The sequence below is a fragment of the Centroberyx affinis genome, unplaced genomic scaffold (genome assembly GCF_046629955.1).
Source record: "Centroberyx affinis isolate AG114_WGS23_722 - 3 ecotype Tasmania unplaced genomic scaffold, CSIRO-AGI_Caff_v1 ptg000271l_1, whole genome shotgun sequence".
Taxonomy (NCBI): Eukaryota; Metazoa; Chordata; class Actinopteri; order Beryciformes; family Berycidae; genus Centroberyx; species Centroberyx affinis.
The window spans coordinates 69,032-89,711 of record NW_027278951.1 but is presented as its reverse complement, the minus strand read 5'-3'; the positions used below and the strand labels follow the sequence as shown (position 1 = coordinate 89,711).

Here is a 20,680-nt window from a genome sequence, read left to right as displayed (position 1 = left end):
CCTTCATCGTATATCAGATGATGGTTTTGTTCAAGAAAGAGATATTCACCATTTGAGAAAAAAGTGACCCCACTCTTACAAAACAATTGAGGCACAATATTAAAATATATAATGGTACTTTTTGACTAAAGTTCTTGGTTGACAAAACTATAGCATCAGCAGACTGCATCTTCTATATTCAACTTAAGATTGTTTTTTTTATCCAAAATGGATATAAAGCATAAAGCATATAAAGCTCTTAATGCTCTGAGTTTGTGATGAATTGATTGATCACTGATATTAATTTACCGTTCCCCCCCCCACTCTGTCACAGGGAACCAGTAACCCCATCTTCCTCAGCAGCATCGCCTTCTTCCAGGAGTCCAATATCAACCAGCAGACGCAGGTTAAACTGGCCGTGTACGACGTGAAGGACCGCTCCCAGGGCACCGTACGCTTTTATTCTCATTGATTACCATGGAAAGGACGTAGTGTTGCATGTTACTGCCAGCTGTGAGAGCCTAGAGCGTATAGATAAACCGCTCCAAACATGCTTAACAAGATATTTACTCTAGTATTGAGTCGTAAAATGTTGTCTTTTGAAAATCGTAAAACTCACTGGGAACTCAACTGCTTTCAATGCAACACAAATGTTTCATAAATGTTCTTGAATCAAATGACATTGTCTTGATACTAGTGGTATCAAGATGATGCTTGTTTCTAAAAAAAAAACAAGTGAAACTGAAACGGAAACAAGTGGTTAGCAAACCCCACTGGCAGCATTTTACACTTTGTAAGACTTTGTAAGATTGTAAGCCTGAATATGAGATTAAATTACTTGCTAAAATAGATATTTTTGCAGTTTACAAGTTAAAAGTATATCAACATTTAGCAAAAGAGTACTTCAGATCGTTTTTTTAGCAAGACACTAGTGCTACTAGAAATATAACTCATTTAATTTCTTAGTTTTTTCAAGCAGACGTGACTGATTCTTTCTTTCTTCGTTTCTTTGTTTGTTTTTTTTCTCTCTCTCCCTTTCTATTTCACTCTCTCTCTCTCCAGATGTATATGTTGGGCTCAGCGCTGTTTCCAGTGAAGGAGTTGTTGCAGGACAAGAACCACAGGTTACACCTAGTACTGAGGTAACACACCCACATCCACACACACACACACACACACACACACACACACACACACACCCCACACACACACATAACTTCCTCCTCTGTCAGATATTAGAAGCTACTTTGTCAGATCAGCTGTGTTTGGCAACACTTACACATCAGGCAAGTCGGTTTCCAATATGATATTTGAATATTTGATTGAAATTGAATTTGGAGGTCTATTGCATGTCTACTGTTACAAAGGGTAAAATCCTGTCAATGTTGTTAGATCCTGTTAGATTAGATTTTGAAATGGAATGCATGGTGTCTTGCAGCTAGTTGACTCTGTACAGTTGTTTTTTCTTGGTTGAGATCATTCAACAGTGCTGCTCCTAGTCAGTTAGTAACAGTGTTTTCCCTCTTTGTCACATTTGTACTATAATAAGCTATCTTTCTGAAATCGTGGTGTAGAGTTTGTGTTCCTTAAAACCAAAAACAAGTCCATACAACTGTCAGCCACTGGTGCTTAACTTTGAAACGATGTGCAACACACATGTGTAAGAACAGGAAATTGCCAAAATAAACATCTGTGTTGAAATTCTCCTTTGTTCACCAGTGTGCTTGTTCCTTCCTGTGCGACATGAAGTGGCTTGATTTGCAAAAAAAAAAAAAAAAAAATAGCTCAGAAAAATCGGACATTGAAACCAGGAACCAACTTGTAAAGGATTTTTAAGTTCCAGTGAGAATTATTGGCAGGTAAAATTACAATATCTGATATATTTGACAATAAGGAATTATAAAAACTTTAGGTCTTCAGCAAATCTTGAGTTTTGTCTTTGGCAGGTGCAGAGCAGAAAACTAGGCAGGCTGGGAAACTCAAAGCCATTCGTATCGTTGCTGTTGGGTGAAAACCTTGTATCTGCAAAATGTCAACTTTTCAGGAACTAAGAAAAACAGCCTTGTTTTTAGCTCAAGGACAGTTTTCTCAACCCACAGCGAAGATATGAAAAAAAAAAAAAAATGCATAGTATTTGTTTGAACAAACCTTTTAACTTCAAGTAAGAGACTGTGCAGGAATTTCTTTGCACAGTTTGTAGATAAAGAAATAACACCACTGTGTCTGTGAAAGTGGAAAATATCCCACTAATTGATTCCCCCTGTCATTTTATCTCTCATCTTCTCGTCTTTTTGTTTGGATGGACAGATCGGCGGAGAACGAGCGGGTGGGGAACATCAGCGTTGTAGCGTGGCAGATGGAGGAGAAAAGAGATCAGAGGACGCCGGTCGCCCGCCTGCCGGACACCATCAACGGCCGGGTACGAGGCTGGGAGGGGCGGGGCGCTCTGGGAGGGGCGGGGCAGTTTCTCAGTTTCAGCTCAGCAGCTAATTTCAGTTCCAGATTATTAGATGAAATCTAATTTAATTTTCTACAAGTGAGGCAGATGGCCACCACTGCTGAAAGAATGTACAGGGAAAATGTGTGTTTTTGTGTGTGCATGTATGTTTATTTTGTGTATGTGCAAAAGTCATTTAAACTACTGTATGTCATATTATACACTTTCCACACTGCCTTGCATCTTAGCATGGCAGTAAAATGGTTCATCACAGTGGAGCTGGGTTGGTGTAGGTGTCAGTGTGGTTCGAGTGTGGTGTAGGTGAGCGTAGGTCTGACCAGTGCTAAGAGTGGGTTTAGATGGAGGTGGCTCTTGCACAGCAGAATTTACTGCTGAGTCTAATGTTACATTAGCACATGTAATGTCAGCCCAAGTGAACTGTGTGTGTGTGTGTGTGTGTGTGTGTGTGTGTGTGTGTGTGTGTGTGTGTGTGTGTGTGCTGCAGACGGTGTTGCCCGTCGACGAGAGCCTGACAGAGTCCATGGGAGTCAGAACCAAGTACGCCTCGCTATGCAAAGACACCCTGCTGCGCTCAGGTGAGATGACTCTTCATACGCAGGTACATCCCACGCACGGTTATGTTTTCACCCCTGTTTGCCTGTTTATTAGTAAGATATCTCAAAAAGTCACAAATGGTTTTTGGATTAAATTTGGGCGACAAAAAGCCCAAGATCCAAGGCTCAATTGATTCGATTTTGGTGATTATCCGGATCAGGGATTTCAACCTTTAGATCATTTTTGTTTTTTAGCCGTAGCTGTTATGCTGCGTTCACATACTGGTGGGAAAGTCCGACATCTAGGACTTCCGAGTTGGTTTCTAAACGGTGTTGCATTCACGTTATTATTAACCCGGAGGACAAACGCTAAACAAACATAACCTGTTATGGAGGCTGCAGCTTTGCAAGTTGGATAATTGTTCAGCGTTGGTGGAGGTTTGTGCTCTACTGAGTGCCTTCTACTTTTTATTGTTTTTCCATGTGGCCGTCAACAATACACAGACACATCTAGGAAGCTCTTATCCCATCAAAGCCCTCAGCTGCCACAGATCTTGGTATCATATTTGCCTTTACAGTCCAGAAACAGTCTGCCAAATTGAACTTGACCCTGTTGCGCTGGTCGAATTTCTTTTGCATAATACTATTTTGTGTGGACATCCATCTATCTGTCTTTCTCCCTTCTTCCCTCCCTCCATCTCTCTCTCGTCTCCAATGACTCCATGTTTTCTGGTAAATCCGACCATAAATCTTATTATCTCTGAGGAATATATTGATTGCTGTCTTGGGTCACTGGTGTGTGAGAGGGATCTGTTTACCTCAGTGATGGATAGCCGATCCAAAAATAACACGCATGTGAAATGTTTGAGATGGCACAATAAGATCATCCCCCAGGCGTTTTTATGCTAAGTGGAAGTTGAATGCTGCAGAAGGAGCGCCTGGAAGGCGCTGTGTGCATTATGGACTCGGCTTCCCTCCAAATCCTAAAGTTTCCACCCTGCAAGTTTCAGGCTACACCGCATTCACTCTAGTCATGCCTCCAGCGAAAAGTGGAATTGTACAGTGTCACAGCATTTAGCTTGCCTTGGGTTAAAACAATTTCAAAATGTTATTTTCTGTCATCTGATTCAGTTTGATTTTTAGTTGTCATCTTGATTTTTTGTTTGTTTGTTTTTGCTTGTCTCTTTCTGAGGTGTGATTTATTTTATAAGACCCATGGGCTTTTTTGCCCATAGTTTTTCCTCCTTTTTTGTGTTTTTAATCATTGTATTTTATCAGTGTTTTAGCGTGTCTGTGTTTTATCACTATGCAAATAAACTACACTATGCTAAGATAAACTAAACTGACCTAAACTACATCTAAACTAAACTACATCAAAACTATACTAAACAAAAACCATGCTAAACTAAATGAGGCAAAGCTAAACAAAGCTTATCTAAACTAATCTACGACAAAGAAAGCTAAACTGAAAGACTGAAACTAAACTATTATAGCCTAAACAAAGTTAAGTTACTAAAATAAGATGAACAAAGCTAATGTAAACTAAGCTAAAAACATTGTTGTGTAACTGCAGTGTTTGGAGGCACCATGTCCAGGATGTACCGCTTCCCGACGACGGACGGGAACCACCTTCGGGTGCTGGAGCAGATGGCTGAGAGCGTCCTGTCGCTCAACGTCCCCAGACAGTACGTCAAGCTGCTGCTGGAGGAGGACGCCGCCAGGTACACACACACACACACACACACACACACACACACACACACACACAACAAATCGTCTTTTTCTGAACTTTTGGAAAAAAGTTGATGTTACTTGATCACACTGCTTCCAGTACACAGCATCGCCCCCTCTTTCTGGTAAGAGCAGGGGCGGGGCAAGATCAATGACGCAAATGTATTGATTTGCACAATGTTATCTGGCAACTTATAGTTTATGGACACTTCAACAGGAAACATGAGCTGCGGGGATAAAACCTGTGACTCTTCCAGACATAAGATGGTCTTTTTAATCACTTAGGCAACCCTTAGTTTTGAAAAGTGCTTTGCAGTTAGGGCTGGGTGATATTGTTGAAATCAATATCACAATAATTACGTTTTTTTTTTTTCAATATTGATACATAGTACAATATAAATCACATGTTAAATAATCAAATTAATGTTCGTGCCATTTAGCCAAATGGTAGTGTTAGGTGTGATGTCAAACAAAACTGAAATTTCGTAATAATATTCCTATTATACCTCATTTTGTCCGAGTTTTTAAACAAAATTTGCTTGTTATCATCCGTTCAGAGAGCAGAATTATGTGTCACAATATCCCAAAATCACCAATTCATCACAATATGATTCCACAATCAATGAACCATAATACTGAATTATCACCCAGCCCTTTTTGCAATTAAGTTCAAATGCATTTGCAAAGAAATGTACCAATGTTGTACTGGCCAAATATAAGCTTATATGCATACAGTTTTGCTGTAATGCCTTGTTAAAACTCACTCTTTCCCTCTGTCTTTCCATTTTTCTCTCTCTCTGTCTGTCTCTCTCTTTCTTTCTATCTGTTTCTCTTTCTTTCTTTCTTTCTTCCTACCTGTTTCTCTGTCTGTCTCTCTCTTTCTTTCTACCTGTTTCTCTCTCTTTCTTTCTACCTGTTTCTCTGTCTCTCTCTCTTTCTTTCTACCTGTTTCTCTCTCTCTGTCTGTCTGTCTCTCTCTTTCTTTCTACCTGTTTCTCTCTCTTCCTTTCTACCTGTTTCTCTGTCTGTCTCTCTCTTCCTTTCTACCTGTTTTTCTGTCTGTCTCTCTCTTTCTTTCTACCTGTTTCTCTCTCTTTCTTTCTATCGGTTTCTCTGTCTGTCTTTCTCTTTCTTTCTACCTGTTTCTCTCTCTCTCTTTCCTTCTCCTCTCTCTCTACCTTCCCCTCTCTCTCTCTCTCTCTCTCTCTCTCTCTCTCTTTCTCCTCCTCTTCCTGCAGGGTGTGTGAGCTGGAGGAACTGGGAGAGTTATCGCCCTGCTGGGAGAATCTCCGGCGACAGATCGTCTCCCAGTACCAGACCATAATACTCACCTACCAGGAAACACTGTCCGACCTCAACGACTACCGAGGTTAGTCCCGACCGCGGTGGGAACCTTAACACCAACCACCAGCCAAATGATGGTGCATTCTGGCTGCGGCGGTTAGGTTTGTCGACTCTGCCAACTGCTCTGCCAGCTCACCAGCCTTCCTATTGTATTTTAAAAGCAGGGTTCCCACAGGTATTTACAGGCAGGGAAAGACAAACAATTCGATAAATTCTCTGGGGAAAGCCGCAGAATATCAGGGAATTTTACAAATGGGTCACGTTACAGGAATATTGTGTCTATATGTGTATTTAGTGTATCTTGTTTCACACATTAACTGCTTATACTTGGATGTTTTTTATACATTTATGGCCACTTCACCACGGCAAACAGTCCAAAAACTGTTTGCCCCTTTTGAAAAACAGCATTAACAAACCAAGAAAGAGTAAGGAAGCACTCTGACTTATTTATGGAAAGTCGTTGGAAAAATCATCGGGGCCACAGTGGGAAGCCTGTAAAAATCTAGTTTAGTCTAGTCTATTCTATCTGTTTGTTAGCAAGATGTCTCAGAAACTTATGAACAGATTTCCATGATGTGAAACATCATTTAACATCATTTATTTATCTCTCTCTGTCTCTCTCTCTGTCTCTATCTCTGTCTCTCTCTTTCTCTCTTTCTCTCTCTCTCTCTCTCTCTCTCTCTCTCTCTCCCCCTCTCCCCAGGTCCGTCATTCAAGGCCAGTAACCTGAAGGCGGAGAGGAAGCTGGAGTTCATGTCGACCAACCTGCATGTCCAGAGGATGAGGGTGCAGGACGCACTGGGCTTCGGTGAGACGCCTGCTGCCTACACACACACACACACACACACACACACGCATGCACACACATTTTTTTTAAGCCATTAGGCCTTGCATTTGCATTGCATATTGGCACATAAACACTCAAGTTTTTTCAATATCGGTTGTTGTTATTTTTTGTTGCTGCAGTGGTTTGTGCCGGTCAGCGTTTTCTTCTGCTGGCTGTGTGGCGTCAACATTTTCTCCTGCCTCCAGCTGCGTACTGTCTGCTCAAAAAACCACTCCATTTTTCTCTCCCAGAATGCACTGGAACGAATCCCCCGGTCATAGACTTTCCCATGAATCAGTGGGGTCAGTAGTTGCTTGCAGGCGTGAATATATGACAACTCATGCGAAAAAACAGAGCAGAGTGAAATGCAAAAAGCGTACTAATTATCGAGTTAGTTTTTTTCCCCCTCATTTTTAATTTTGCACGTTAGTTTCTGACCCTGACACACATACACACCTCTATGCACACACAAACACTCTCTCACTCAGAAATGTTAGTTCTTTCACATTGCACACACACTCAAAACACACTCTCTCTCTCCTCTGTCTGATCTCTCCCTCTGCAGATCACACGTATGATGTGATAACGATCGGCGCTCCGGCGGCGCACTGCCAGGGTTTTAAAAACAGCGGCCTGAGGAAACTCATCCAGAAGTTTGAGGAGGCGAAGAAACAGTGAGTTCAGAAGGAAAGGGCTTGGAGTGGGAGATTAGGAAAATGAAGCTGCACATCACTGCTGTTCAGTAAAAACCACAAATCTGCAACCAAGTCTGTTTTTCAGGAGTAAAACAATTAATTTGGGTCTTCCAACTCACTACACCATCCCTCTACCTCTCAAAAAATGGGATTTTAACAGGTGTCAAGGGCCCAAGAGTCATAAAACTCCCTCCACAAATAAATGACCATGTAAGCTCTCTATTCAAGTGAGAAATGAAAACCATAAATTGCAGTTATGTGTTTTTTTTCCCTCGACAGCAGTGATATCTTCTGCTCTTTTCAGAACTTTATCATAATTTGTTGCTTCATTCATCATTTGACTGCTGTTGTTTCAAATATTGCAAGTAAAGTTTTCCATTTCCAAGTTGCTTTTTTTTGTCAAGTCTCCAGTTCAAATTGCCGCTTAATTTGCCCCCCAAGGGAAATAATTTCATATAAAAGATTTGTCTGTTTTGATTTGGCTGCCTTGTAGTCGTTATCACGCATAAAACGAATGCATTGTTTCTTCAACTATTGCATTGATTCTGTATTTCAGTTTTCTGGCTTTTTTCTTAATTTTGTTTTTGTTACTTTTCTGATCAGCATATATGAGGAGGGATGGTGAGTTGTTGTATCGCTTTGCTTGTTTTCATTTGTTCGTTTTTACCCCCCACTCGCTGTTTGCCTCTCACCCTTTGCACCGCCCATAAGAAGTTTTATTTGTCACTGCGTCTTGGATTTGTTAGTTTTAAATCAGCTGTTTCACAACTTTCATGCATTGTGGGCGGATGGGTGAGTAGGTTTGGGGTGAATGAATGTAACTCTGCAACACTTTACTTGAGGTGTTGCTCATACAAGCCTTCACACAGCTTATGTTAACAGCAAAGCATAGTGACATGATATGTTGGTATTAACTATGTGTTGTGTTTGAAAGTAACCCAAATGTGTGTTGGCCCAAACTAGATACACGTGTTTAAAGCCATGCTTTTTATTATAAAGTACAGTACTTCAGTTGTAGTCAACATTACATCTTGATCACGTTGCGTTTATATGTTTGCTGAATACCACTCAATTTAAAAATTCAATCATTGCCGATATATAGTAAAAATCACATATTTGCACCTGTGTAGATAAAATTGGATTTTTTTTATATGTTTCAAGGGCCCAAGAGCCATGAAACTCACTCAACCCATAAATGACCACGTAAGCTTTTATTTCAAGTAAGAAAAGGAAAAATGCCAAAATTGCAGTGACTTTATTTTTCTTTACCTCACAGCAACAGTATGCCATTTCTGCAGTAGAGGACAGTTCAGTTAATATTCAACAAATCTCTCCCAAAGCCAGAAACCAGAAAAATAAGGCTTGACCTTTGATGTTGTCAAGATGTAATAGAGTTGTAATGACATAAGAAGTGCATGTCCTCTGTTGTTTCTGGCTTTAGGAGAGCGCTGTTGATGTTAAAGCATTGATAGGACTTTCCCAGACGCTCAGAATAACTTATATGAATTTTTAAAGTGAGTGGTATCTCCCTTTAGCTCTGTTTATCAAGGTCAGTCTCTTGTCTTTGTCTTTACCTGTAGTGTTTCCTGAGCCACTGTTTAGCACTGCTGGTTAAGAACAGGCATGTGCATGCTAATGCTAACTACTGTATAGCAATGAACAAGAAAATGGATTCATAGACACTGTTTTTAAAAGAACACCATGACATTTTGAATTGTAGTGTTTTTTTCCCTCACCAGGCGCTATATACAGTATATTGGGAAAAAATGTCTACATCTTTCAGGTAGCCTAAATTAGCTTGTTGGCATTATTAACATTCCTCATTGAAACCAATGAGCGCCGCTAGTGCCCATAAGCTAACAAACTAGCTTGTGACTCAAGAAGCTAACGGGCTAGCTTTTGGCCAGTGGTAGTCAATGATTTCAATATGGAATGCTAACAAGCTATTTTTTAATTAACTAAAGTAACATAACTTTTTTTTAAAACCATCTGGTAAGTTCCTGGCGAAGAAAAATAAGACAAAAACTCAATTTGTCGAGGTATCTCTTTAAAATTTGACTCTTGTGTCTCGCTGCCCTCCATTCCCATCATACATCCAAGATCTCCTCCTGCATTTTATTGATTTCTTCATAGAGGAGAAGTGAAAAATTGTTTTAAGATGAGATATACACTATGCCAAAAAGGTGCTCTTACAAAATGATTGGTAACAAAATAAAAAAAATCATGATTCTCTTTAAACTAGGTAACGAAATTCTTTGGTTAACAAAATGGTAATTTAAAGACTTGTTCCTCTAGACTGTAAAAAACTGAATGATAAACACAATGTGATGATTTTTTTCCCCAAACGATAATCAGTATAGCATTTTAAACAGAAGTCAAATGGAGGCTCTAAGACACAACAGTCAAATCTCACATCTTAAGGACACAGGTCACTGTCTTACACTCACATATAGATGAAGCGTGACTAAGAGAGTGTGTGTGTTCCCGCTCTGCAGCAGCGCTCTGTCCAGCTCGCAGTCCATCGTCTACATTCCCCAGGACATCGTCCGAGCCAAAGAGATCATCGCCCACATCAACACGCTGAAGACGCAGGTCAGCTACTACGCCGAGAGGCTGTCCCGGGCCGCCAAGGAGCGATCCGCCAACGGGCTGGAGAGGACGCTCGCCATTCTGGCCGATAAGGTGAGGGACTGGGGAAAAGAATAGAATATGGTAGAATAGCGTGGGAGGATAGGATAGGATGGTAGAACAGATACGGTAGTTCCTGTCTAGTTTCTTTCCTTTCTGTTTTGTCAGTTTGTTTTCTTTGCACGATAGTCAGATTGTTGTCTGGCCAGAGACTACATGCTTTGTAATTCCTGATCAGAACATCTGAAATAAAGATAAAACATCAATAAAACTTAAGCTGAAATAAGGAAAATGTAGCTGGTCTTATCCAGTCCAACCTGGAATGAATGCAGCTGGAGAATAATCTTAAATTCCCTGATCACCAATATTACAAGCAACCAATAGCAAGGAGTGGAAGGATCAAAGTGGATGTATGAAATATTCCTGTGTCCCTTGAATGGTCAGCTATGATAGAGAAAAGCTAGGAAAAGAAATAAGAGAGAGAAGAAAAGGTAGAAAAGGTAGATAAGTTAAATATACAGTATGTGTCTACAAATTTCTGGCCACCACTGTTCAGTTTTGCTGCCTGTCATTCATCAGTCAGTATTTTCAAACACATTTGATTATTTACATCCTCAAAAACATAGCTATTTTGTTAGCTAATGTCTTAAAAAATTCCAACCCATAATTTGTTTTATTTTGGTACCATCAGTCATTTGTAGGTGTAAAGTAGGTGTTAATTTTTTGAATTACTGGATTGTTTTGGGATGACGCTCTTCATGCACACATGTCTTCCCCTGTCCCTCTCAGACTCGTCAGTTGGTGACAGTGTGTGACTGTAAGCTCCTGGCTTCGGCCATCCAGGCCCTGAACGCAGCGCGGCCCGAGTACATCGCCTCCAAAGCGTCTCCTTCCGCCGACTCGGAGCAAGTAGTCCTCCGTAACGACCAGGACACGCTGCTGGCCAAGTGGAGCGGCCGCAACAGCCGGTCCTCGCTGCACGCAGACTGGCATGAGGAGGAGTGGGTGAGTTGGTTACTTTAGCCAAAGATCATCAAAACTAACTGAATGAGAGTTCCCCACCCCGAGTGTGACGCAAGTTCAAAATGGCCGCTGTTCTGTTACAGGACGGTGCTTCTCTAACTGCTGTTTCACCTCTTTATCCAAAGCACCTCACAGTATCGTGAGTGCATACATTTCTAGCGTGGGTGGCCCCAGGGGTAATTGAACTCCTAGTTAGTTAATTAGTTAGTCAATGACTTTGATTGTTTGTTCATTTATTCATTTAGCTTCTTTCTCAGTTGGTGCAATCTGCATGTCAGTCTGTCAATCATCCAGTTAATTAGTCAGTCAGTTAATTAGTCAATACAAAACATGATATGAAGAATGAATTATCTTTTTTGTGTTTATTTTCATCAAAACAAATTATGTACCTAAAAAATCTGCAATCTGCAGTGAGACAAGATTGTGATAACTGCTGGAATGAGTGAAAAGAAAAGCAGCGCTGGTCATGAATTAAGATGCTTAACTGGTCATTTACATAATATTTTATACTTGTGTTTTCGATGAAATTGCTGAAACTGTGCCAGAACTAGTCCAAAAGTCTTGTGTTTTGTATCTGGAGCCCCAGGCTGCAGCCCCAGGCCGTCGGAGACAAGAGTTTGCAGTTATATAATGAAGTTTGAGTTCTGCATTTGCCTAGATTATGTAAATCTTTGTTAGGCAAAAATGTGGTGTGCTCTCTGGTTTGCATGCGGACGCGGTGCATCTCATCTCTTGTACATCTTCTCTCTTTTCCCTTGTTTACCTTTTCTGTAACAGCCATTTTGTCTTTTGTATGGGCTATGGACCTATATTAGCATTTTTTTTAAAAACCTTTTTTTAAAAATGTTTTGTATTTATTGTTGCTGTTCTGTGCTGAGTCTAATGGGTTTTACTCAATGTTTTTTGGTTTGTGTGGATGTGAACCTGAGATGCAAAGCTGAATGCAAATCAAAATTGTTTGTGCACGCAGAAAATAATGTATTATGTGTTATCTATTCTCCTCTGCACTCCTTTCCTTTCCTTTCCTTACATTTCCTTTCCTTTCCTTTCCTTTCCTTTCCTTTCCTTTCCTTTCCTCTCTCCTCTCTCCTCCCCTCTCCTCCCCTCTTCTCTCCTCTCCTCTCCTCTCCTCTCCTCTCCTCTCCTCTCCTCCCCTCTCCTCTCCTCTCCTCCCCTCCCCTCTTCTCTCCTCTCCTCCCCTCTCCTCTCCTCTCCTCTCCTCTCCTCTCCTCCCCTCCCCTCTTCTCTCCTCTCCTCTCCTCTCCTCTCCTCCCCTCTCCTCTCCTCTCCTCTCCTCCCCTCTTCTCTCCTCTCCTTCCCTCTTCTCTCCTCTCCTCCCCTCTTCTCTCCTCTCTCCTCCTCTCCCTCCCCTCTCCGCTCCTCACCTCTCCTCTCCTCCCCTCTCCTCCTCTCTTCTCTCCTCCCCTCTCCTCCTCTCTTCTCTCCTCTCCTCCCCCTCCTCTCCTCTCCTCTCCTCTCCTCTCCTCTTCTCTTCTCTTCTCTTCTCTTCTCTTCTCTTCTCTTATCCCTCCCTCCTCTCCTCTCCTCTCCTCCTCTCCTCTCCTCTCCTCTCCTCTCCTCTCCTCTCCTCTCCTCTCCTCTCCTCTCTCCTCTCCTCTCCGTTCCTCTCCCCTCCTCTCCTCTCCTCTCCTCTCCTCTCCTCTCCTCTCCTCTCCTCTCCTCTCCTCTCTCCTCTCCTCCCATCAGGAGAAGGTGTGGCTGAATGTGGATAAGTCTCTGGAGTGCATCATCCAGCGTGTCGACAAGCTGCTTCAGAAGGAGAGGAGACCCAGTGACAGCAGTCTGGACAGTGCCCAGGCTGACCAGCAGGGCGGCGTCACTAAGAAAGGTAACACACACACACACACACACACACACACACACACATGTTTGCAGTGCCGATAAAAGAAGCAACAGTTTGACTTTTAGTAGAAATCACTCGTAGCACCATGGAGAAACAGACAGACAATGTTTCTTTTTACCTCACACTACACTGTTTGCTCTACCAGTAAATAAAAGTGTAATTTTTCTAAAGATTGAGACATGGATTTCAGTCAACAGGCAACAGTCATTTTTTTAGTATTCATTATGCTTTTTTTTTTTTAATCATTACACTATTTGCAGTATTCTTTGCACTATTTGGTTCACAGTAAGGTAACAAATAGACAAAACATTTTAGGAATTGCACATTAACATTTTTAAAAGTTAAGATCTGGAATTATCATTTTTCTTTTTATTAATTTGTCTTTTCTTATTTTTTATTGAGTCCCCTAACATGGAAAAAAAGGGAGAAAATATATAATAAATAAAATAAATGATTTTAGGGAAATTCCATTTTAATAATGAAATGATAGAATACATTAAATCTACAGTAATAGAAATGAATAAATCAATAAATATAGCCGTGAATAACAGTACATATACTGTAGTTTTAGCAGTGACCTGACAGAATAAATCTTTCACAGGTGTGTGAATGAACTGGAAAAAAAAGACCAAAATATAGCAATGAATTCAGTAAATAAATGGAATAAATGGAACTGAGATCTAGTAATGAATTGACATTGAATCCTTTAATATGTGTAAATAACACTGCTGTATGCGGCTGTGAAAAGGTAATGGGAGAACTCGAGCCTTCTGGATCAACCCAGGAAGTATACCACAGGAACCTTCATCACCATCATCACCACCATCATCATCACCTTCCTCACCATCCTCATCCTCTCTGCCTGCCCTCTCCTCTGCATGCAATCCCAGCCCCGAACAAGAAGACTGTAGGTTTATTTTGTTTTTTCTCTTCTCTTCTTTACTTGTCTTGTTTTTGCTTTTCTCTTCTGTCTTCTCTTGTCTTATTGTTTCATTAAAGAACACCAAAAGTCAGTCTTGTCTTCTCTGTTCTGTTTTCTTTTTTATTTACTTCTTTATTTACTTATTCGTTTTCTTGTCTTCTCTTCTTTTTTCTTCTTGTCTTCTCTTCTTGTCTTCTCTCTTTTCTGTTACTCTTTTTGTTCTTATTATTCTTCTTATTTTCATCTCTTCTCTCCTTTCTTCCATTCTTCTATTTTCTTCCCATCTCTTCTTCTCTCATTTGCTACCCCACTCTTTTTTTAGTTCAATTCAGTATTTTATTTGTGTTGTATAATTTTATTGAGTTGTGTGGAGACATCAGAAACATATTTTTCCTTCATCTCATGTGATCATTTTCTTTATTATAAACAAGAAAGGTATTTTAAATGACTCATTCTCATCTCTTGTAAAAAAGAATTGTCAAATATTGAACATTTTGTTTTGTGTAGAGTCTTTGTTGCTGTCTTTCTGGCCTGTCTGAAGTCCATAATATCACATACTGTAGCTGTGACCAGAGAATTACAAAAGAGCATTTTTATTCTCCTGAGCTTTGCTAGTGCAAGTGCGGCTCTGTTGCTGCTTCAGGCCAAACGCAGCCACCAGCCTGTCAGCCAGCTATTGTATCTGAGATTTGTGCTTACTGTACATTGTACTGGACCCGGGTCAAATTTCTATCAAAACACTTGGTGTGAGGTGTGTTGAGGGATGGAAGAAAAGGACCAGCGCCCATGAAAGAAGCCTGTAGGCCCAGAGGTTAGACAGGGCGTCCTGTAACCGGCAGGTCACAGGTTTGATCCTGTGATGAACAGGCAATCAAAATCTATTAGTGTCCTGTCAAAATGTCCTTGAGCAAGACACTGAACCCGTACCTCCTTACTCATTCTGAGCTGTTCTGGATAAGACTGTGATCACATGGGACAAGGACAGATTTTTTAATGCGCCTGTAGCGTTTTTCCCAGTTATTTTCAATGGTTCGGTCGAGGCAGGTGCGCATCTCCTCTAAACTATGCTCCTTGCATTTTGGACATGGCAGCACCCCAAGTTGAACATGTCTCAACTTTAGCTGCGCCCCGCATTACTTCACTGTGTCATGTGAAGTCAGCCTGTAAAAACAGCACTCTGTCTAGGCAGAGATAAAACTGTCAGCGCTCTGTTCTCCCTCGGAGGACGTCAGGAACCCACATCCTCTGTCTCAGAATGGACTCCTCATCCTCTCCTGTAACAGCAAGCAGAGCGACTGCTAACTTTCTCTGCTCCATTTTTATCCCATTTGTTACTTCAGGTTAGCAAGCAAATGCTAATTAGCCAGCTTGCAGGTTGTTGCCAAACTTTGTGTTGCATGGCAACAAGACTGATGTAAGGCTCCTCGCGCCCTTCAAGCTCTTTCTCTCTGTTACTTGCGAAGCTCACAGCTAAGCAGGAGAAAACAGCAGGCGAAGAAGATCAGCTGAATGCAGAATAAATCTAAAAGGAAGCCAATTATTTTGATTATCTTCACTTCAGTGCACTGTACTAGTGTTTTGGCTCCGTTGTGCCATTCATGTTCAATCAGTCCCAAAGCTATGTAATTTATGTTGAAAGGTTTTTTGGATAGAGCCTTGACCCGGGTCTGCAGCGTATCTCTGTGTGTCTTTGCTGCCCTGTGGCTTCTAGCGGCCCCTAATCATGCATGTTGCACCTCCATCCCCTCTTCCAGATGGAAGCCCAGGCACTGAGGAGGCATACCCAGGTAAGAGCTGCCCCCCCCCACCCCACCATGCTTCTCTCCCTCTCCCCCCTCTCTGCGACTCTGCTTCCTGGATCAAAAGTACCATCCAATGAATGTTTTGGGGGAGAGATTAAGGCTTGGATCAATAGTGAAGAGGATAATTTAACATTTTAGATTTGAGTCTGTTGTTTTTCTTCACCAGATACTTTGACACAATGCAGGCAAAGTTGTTTCAAAAGTTTTTCTTCGGCCCACGCAAAAAACCCTGCAGACTTGGCCTTGAACGGGGCTGTATAGTTGTGTGAGACAGATTTGCAAACACTCTTGTATCTCTAACATTCTTGGTTACAAGCTGAGGACGCTGCTTGTCCTCTTTACCTTTGTATATTGGATTTCTGTATACTCTGCTCTTTCCTATCTCTGTTTATAGTCTTGTTACAGTCTTAATAGTCTTGATTTGTCGATTTTTGTACTTTGTACTGAAACGATGCAAGTTCCCCCCAGGGATCATTAAAGTTTCATATCTTATTTAGTTTGTTAGCAGTGTTAGCTAGTGCTGTCCATTGGAAATACTAAGCATGCTAACAAGGTCTTCATATGGTATCTTGAGTGTAAATCTAGAAGCTTTTACCTGCACATTGTGACAAGTGACTTGTGAAGAAAAAGAGGAGACTAAAATTCAAAATGTAAAACCTGTCCCTTTTAAAATTAAGGGAGCTTCACCCCAGTGCACTGCTGCTACTTTCTCTCTCTCTCTCTCCTCTCTTCTCTCTCTCTTTTCTCTCTCTCTCTCTCTCTCTCTCTCTTTTCTCTCTCTCTCTCTCTCTCTCATATATCAGCCTAGCGCTTCTGCTTCTTCTCGCTGTAATAGCATCAGTGTCTTCACGCCAACATATGAAAAATGTATTTAAGTCTATCAATTCAATCTCATTTTCATTTTTTCATTCAATTCAAATGATTATTATTAACGGTACCTGACAATATTAACTGAGCATTTAGATTAGACTGTGACTCAGACTTGGATTGTATTGTGAGGATGATGTGCAGAGGAGGCATGAGTTTCATCTGTGTGTGTGTATGTGTGCATGTGTGTTGGTGTTATGTACTTGTGTGTGTTTGTGTGCGTGTACATTTGTGCACCTCTCTATCTATCTATCTATCTATCTATCTATCTATCTATCTCCATCTAGCTAGCTAGCGTCAGTGTGTCCAATTTCGGACATTGTTCAACCAAAAATTCACAATAACGAATATGATTAATCCAAGTTTCTCATAAATTAATCATGGTCTGTTTGTCTCTTTTAAAGCTGAATCATACCTTGTAATTTTTTTTCTTCCAGTCTCTTAAAATGGATGATTGCACGCGTAGTTTTGAGATGCAAAAGTATTACCAAACTTTATCCGTTCAGCCAGTATCACCACGCACTGGGTCTTTTTGTGAATACAGATATATTCATTACTGTTAACTAATAGAGTCGCTACATGAAGACGTCACCCAAAATGCAATCTAAGGGTTTGCGTGTGTTATTGTGTTCATGAATGATTGTCCCGATATGTCTAAATATCTGTAGACATTTATAAAATTTGATATTTAGCTTCTCAAATATATGGAAATTCACGTCACTTGCCTTTTGGTTGGGAAGCCATTGAAAAGAATCCACCAAAAGGCCTGAAATCCCGGATTGGACACAGTTCCGCTAGCTTGCTACCTAGTTAGCCATCTTTCTAATCTCTATCTCTCATGTGTAGTTTCACGTGTACATCAATCTTTTATCTGTGTATGTTTCTCTACATGTCTTTCTATGTGTGTGTGTGTGTGTGTGTGTGTGTGTCCCAGGCGAGTGGAGCGAGGCGCTGTACCCTCTCCTCACCACGCTGACGGAGTGCGTCGCCATGATGAGCGACAAGGCCAAGAAGTCCATGGTGTTCCTCCTGATGCAGGACAGCGCCCCGACGATAGCCATGGACCTGTCGCTGCAGTACCGCCGGGACGTCGTCTTCTGCCAGACGGTCAGCACACACACACACACACACACACACACACTCACACACACACACACTCACAGACACAGTCACTCTCACACTCACCCACACACATTTACATTTACAGTTACATTCCATTTACATTTGCATTTTAGGCATTTAGCTGTTAGACTTGGCTTCAGTTAATAAATCACCAAAAATTATAAGCAACAAAAAATGAGTCCAAGGCCTTAGTGCACTTACAATATTCCTGTGATCATAAAACAGTCATGTAAGAGTGAGTGCTAGGAAAAGAAATAGAAGAAGAGATAAGACAAGAAGAGACAGAGAGAGAGAAGCTGTTTTTTTTTACACTTTTTTACACACACTTCTACTCTCCTGTGTAGCTTGGCTCTAACATAAGAGACTCTGCAGTTCTTTTGGCCGAGGCAAAAAAAAAAAGGGAGGATGTGTGGCCAGACGTAGTCGAGTGATTGAATCCCAACTGATTTTATCTTTCCTATCTCATACTCCGTTTGTTTTTTTTTGTCTAAATAAATACAAATACTAAAAGTAACTGGACTGCACATTAAAAAAGGATTCACTGTATGTGTTGCTCCTTCACACTCCTCATTTTTAAGTGCTGAAAGAAATAAATTGTGGAGAAAAATTTGTGTCCACATGTATCGTAACTTATAATATTAAGCAAAAAAAAATAAATAAATAGCTGTGTGATTTTGACAATATCATTCAGCCCTAATATGAATACAAATCAGACAACTCATCATTTATACTATATGATTATTGAACTTAACACAGTCAGATGCACACATGCTGAACTGCACAGAACAGCCTTTTACACATGAATGCACAGAAACCCACAGCATGTCTTCACTTACATAATGTCATGAGCAGCCGGCCGCAGCGTGACTAAATATAAAACCATATGTTGATTTGAGTTATGCAGATGCGTTGTGCAGACCATAACACGATAGTGCTCCAGTGCGTTCCATCACGTGCAATGAACAAGCATTTTACTAATGAATATTGATGATATGTAATGTAAACTGCAAAAAATGACACACTTGGCAAGTGATTTTATTTTGTATCCAGACTTACAGTACTGTGCAAAAAAATCCGTAAAGTGAAGATGCTTTCAAAAATAATGAAATAAAAAGTTTCTTATATAAAAAAAATTACTATAAAGAGCAGTCTACTGATTCACTAATGCAGAAAACAAATAAACATCTATGACAACATTTATATAAAACAAATAGGTCGCCTAAGACTTTTGCACAGCACTGTATCAACCTCATTTCAAGAGAGTTTTAGTCAAACACCTTACTGACCTGGCAGATAATTTTACTGGTATCAATAAATGTCACTTGATTCATGTCAATATGACTTCTTACAAGAAATCGTTAAAAGACAATGAATACAATCTTGAAACAGAAACTCGTTCTAAGACAATTTCTTTTTTACCAAGTAAATGTCTTGAACCAAGTTCCATTATCATGAAAAAAGTCACATTTTGTCTCCCAGTGCAGTGAAACAATTTGACAAAAAATGTCCAGAAATAAGCTTCATATGGATGGATGCAAGATTAAAAATTCTTGTCATTTTTTTGCAGTGGACAGAGACACTTTTTTTTTTCTTTTGGTTTGATTTGGTCATTGGTTTCATTTCATTATGTTATTTTGTGCATCTGAATGAACGTAAGTGCATGCAAGAGCACACACACACGTGCACACACACACACACACACACACACACACAGAGACTATTTACAACTAGACAGGATCTAAGCTGCTGTGTTATGAACCAGGCTGATTGCTGACGTAGGAATCTGTCTTTGATGTTAGAGAGAAACAGCTGTGAGTGTGTAACAAGGCTGATGATGAGGAGTGTTTTGCTAACGTTGATGTGTGTGTTTTTTTACGCTGACAATGACGTGTGTGTGTGTGTGTGTTTTGTTGCAGCTCACCGCTCTCATCTGCGGCTTCATCATCAAACTGAGGAACTGTCTCCGTGACGACGGATTTCTCCGGCAGCTCTACACCATCGGCCTGCTGGCGCAATTCGAGTCCCTGCTGAGCACCTACGGTACACACACACACACACACACACACACACACACACACACACGCCACGGGTTCTTCCAATCAAACATAATCACCCTTATCTCTTCTTGCCTTGATGGAACCATTAACGATGACAGAGTACTGTGTTAACTGTTGTGTGTGTGTGTGTGTGTGTCTGTGTGTGTGGTGTGTGTGTGTGTGTGTGTGTGTGTGTGTTCCCAGGAGAGGAGCTGTCCATGTTGGAGGACATGAGCGTCGGTATCATGGATCTGCGCAACGTCACCTTTAAGGTAGGAGGATGCGATATGAGATCATTTCATACATATTGTATTCCACAAACACAGAAATATACTGAGTTCACTGTGCGTTTTATGGATTAACACTCCTAGGGTTAGGGGTTCATTTCCCATCGGAGCCTCCCATGCTAAAAATGTTGATTAGGTTAGATTAGATTGGATGAAACTTTCACAATCCTGTGGGGAAATTGGGCCACTGTAGCAGAAAATATATTAGGATATATCAACAAAAGAAAAGGATGTAAAGGAAAATATGGTATTATAGTCAATTCAACTGACAATTCTAACACTCAGACATATTAAAGCAGTGTGAAACCTTAAACTCGCTTTTTTTCAGCTGTTGCTTAGGGCGATTTTATGATGAAACACATCCATCCTGGTTATAGTCTTGACAGTACATCAGATAATGCTTTCCCCCTGGACTGTGTGTACAAATCTCAGTTTACTGTCGCCAACGACCAGCTGAAAAACATTTGACTGAATCGTGTCATTTTGGTGGTTTTCAGAGTGTTGCGTGCCATCATAGATGCTACAACCTTTCCCATTCGCCCACCCATTCCCTCTCTTCCCGC

At 40.8% G+C, this 20,680-nt stretch overlaps 1 protein-coding gene across 1 annotated transcript in view; it reads left to right on the top strand.

Moving 5' to 3' along the window:
• Positions 1 to 20,680, top strand: part of LOC139668089 (inositol polyphosphate-4-phosphatase type I A-like) — a 60,543-nt gene that overhangs the window by 19,557 nt on the left and 20,306 nt on the right. The window contains exons 5-21 of the mRNA XM_071547556.1: positions 314 to 430; positions 1,042 to 1,121; positions 2,287 to 2,398; positions 2,922 to 3,012; positions 4,544 to 4,691; positions 5,940 to 6,070; positions 6,749 to 6,853; positions 7,437 to 7,545; positions 8,170 to 8,187; positions 10,062 to 10,248; positions 10,984 to 11,199; positions 12,925 to 13,066; positions 13,830 to 13,988; positions 15,758 to 15,790; positions 17,607 to 17,779; positions 19,711 to 19,834; positions 20,035 to 20,102. Coding sequence (XP_071403657.1) covers positions 314 to 430; positions 1,042 to 1,121; positions 2,287 to 2,398; positions 2,922 to 3,012; positions 4,544 to 4,691; positions 5,940 to 6,070; positions 6,749 to 6,853; positions 7,437 to 7,545; positions 8,170 to 8,187; positions 10,062 to 10,248; positions 10,984 to 11,199; positions 12,925 to 13,066; positions 13,830 to 13,988; positions 15,758 to 15,790; positions 17,607 to 17,779; positions 19,711 to 19,834; positions 20,035 to 20,102 — 2,013 coding nt within the window. The remainder of the gene's footprint in view (positions 1 to 313; positions 431 to 1,041; positions 1,122 to 2,286; positions 2,399 to 2,921; positions 3,013 to 4,543; positions 4,692 to 5,939; positions 6,071 to 6,748; positions 6,854 to 7,436; positions 7,546 to 8,169; positions 8,188 to 10,061; positions 10,249 to 10,983; positions 11,200 to 12,924; positions 13,067 to 13,829; positions 13,989 to 15,757; positions 15,791 to 17,606; positions 17,780 to 19,710; positions 19,835 to 20,034; positions 20,103 to 20,680) is intronic.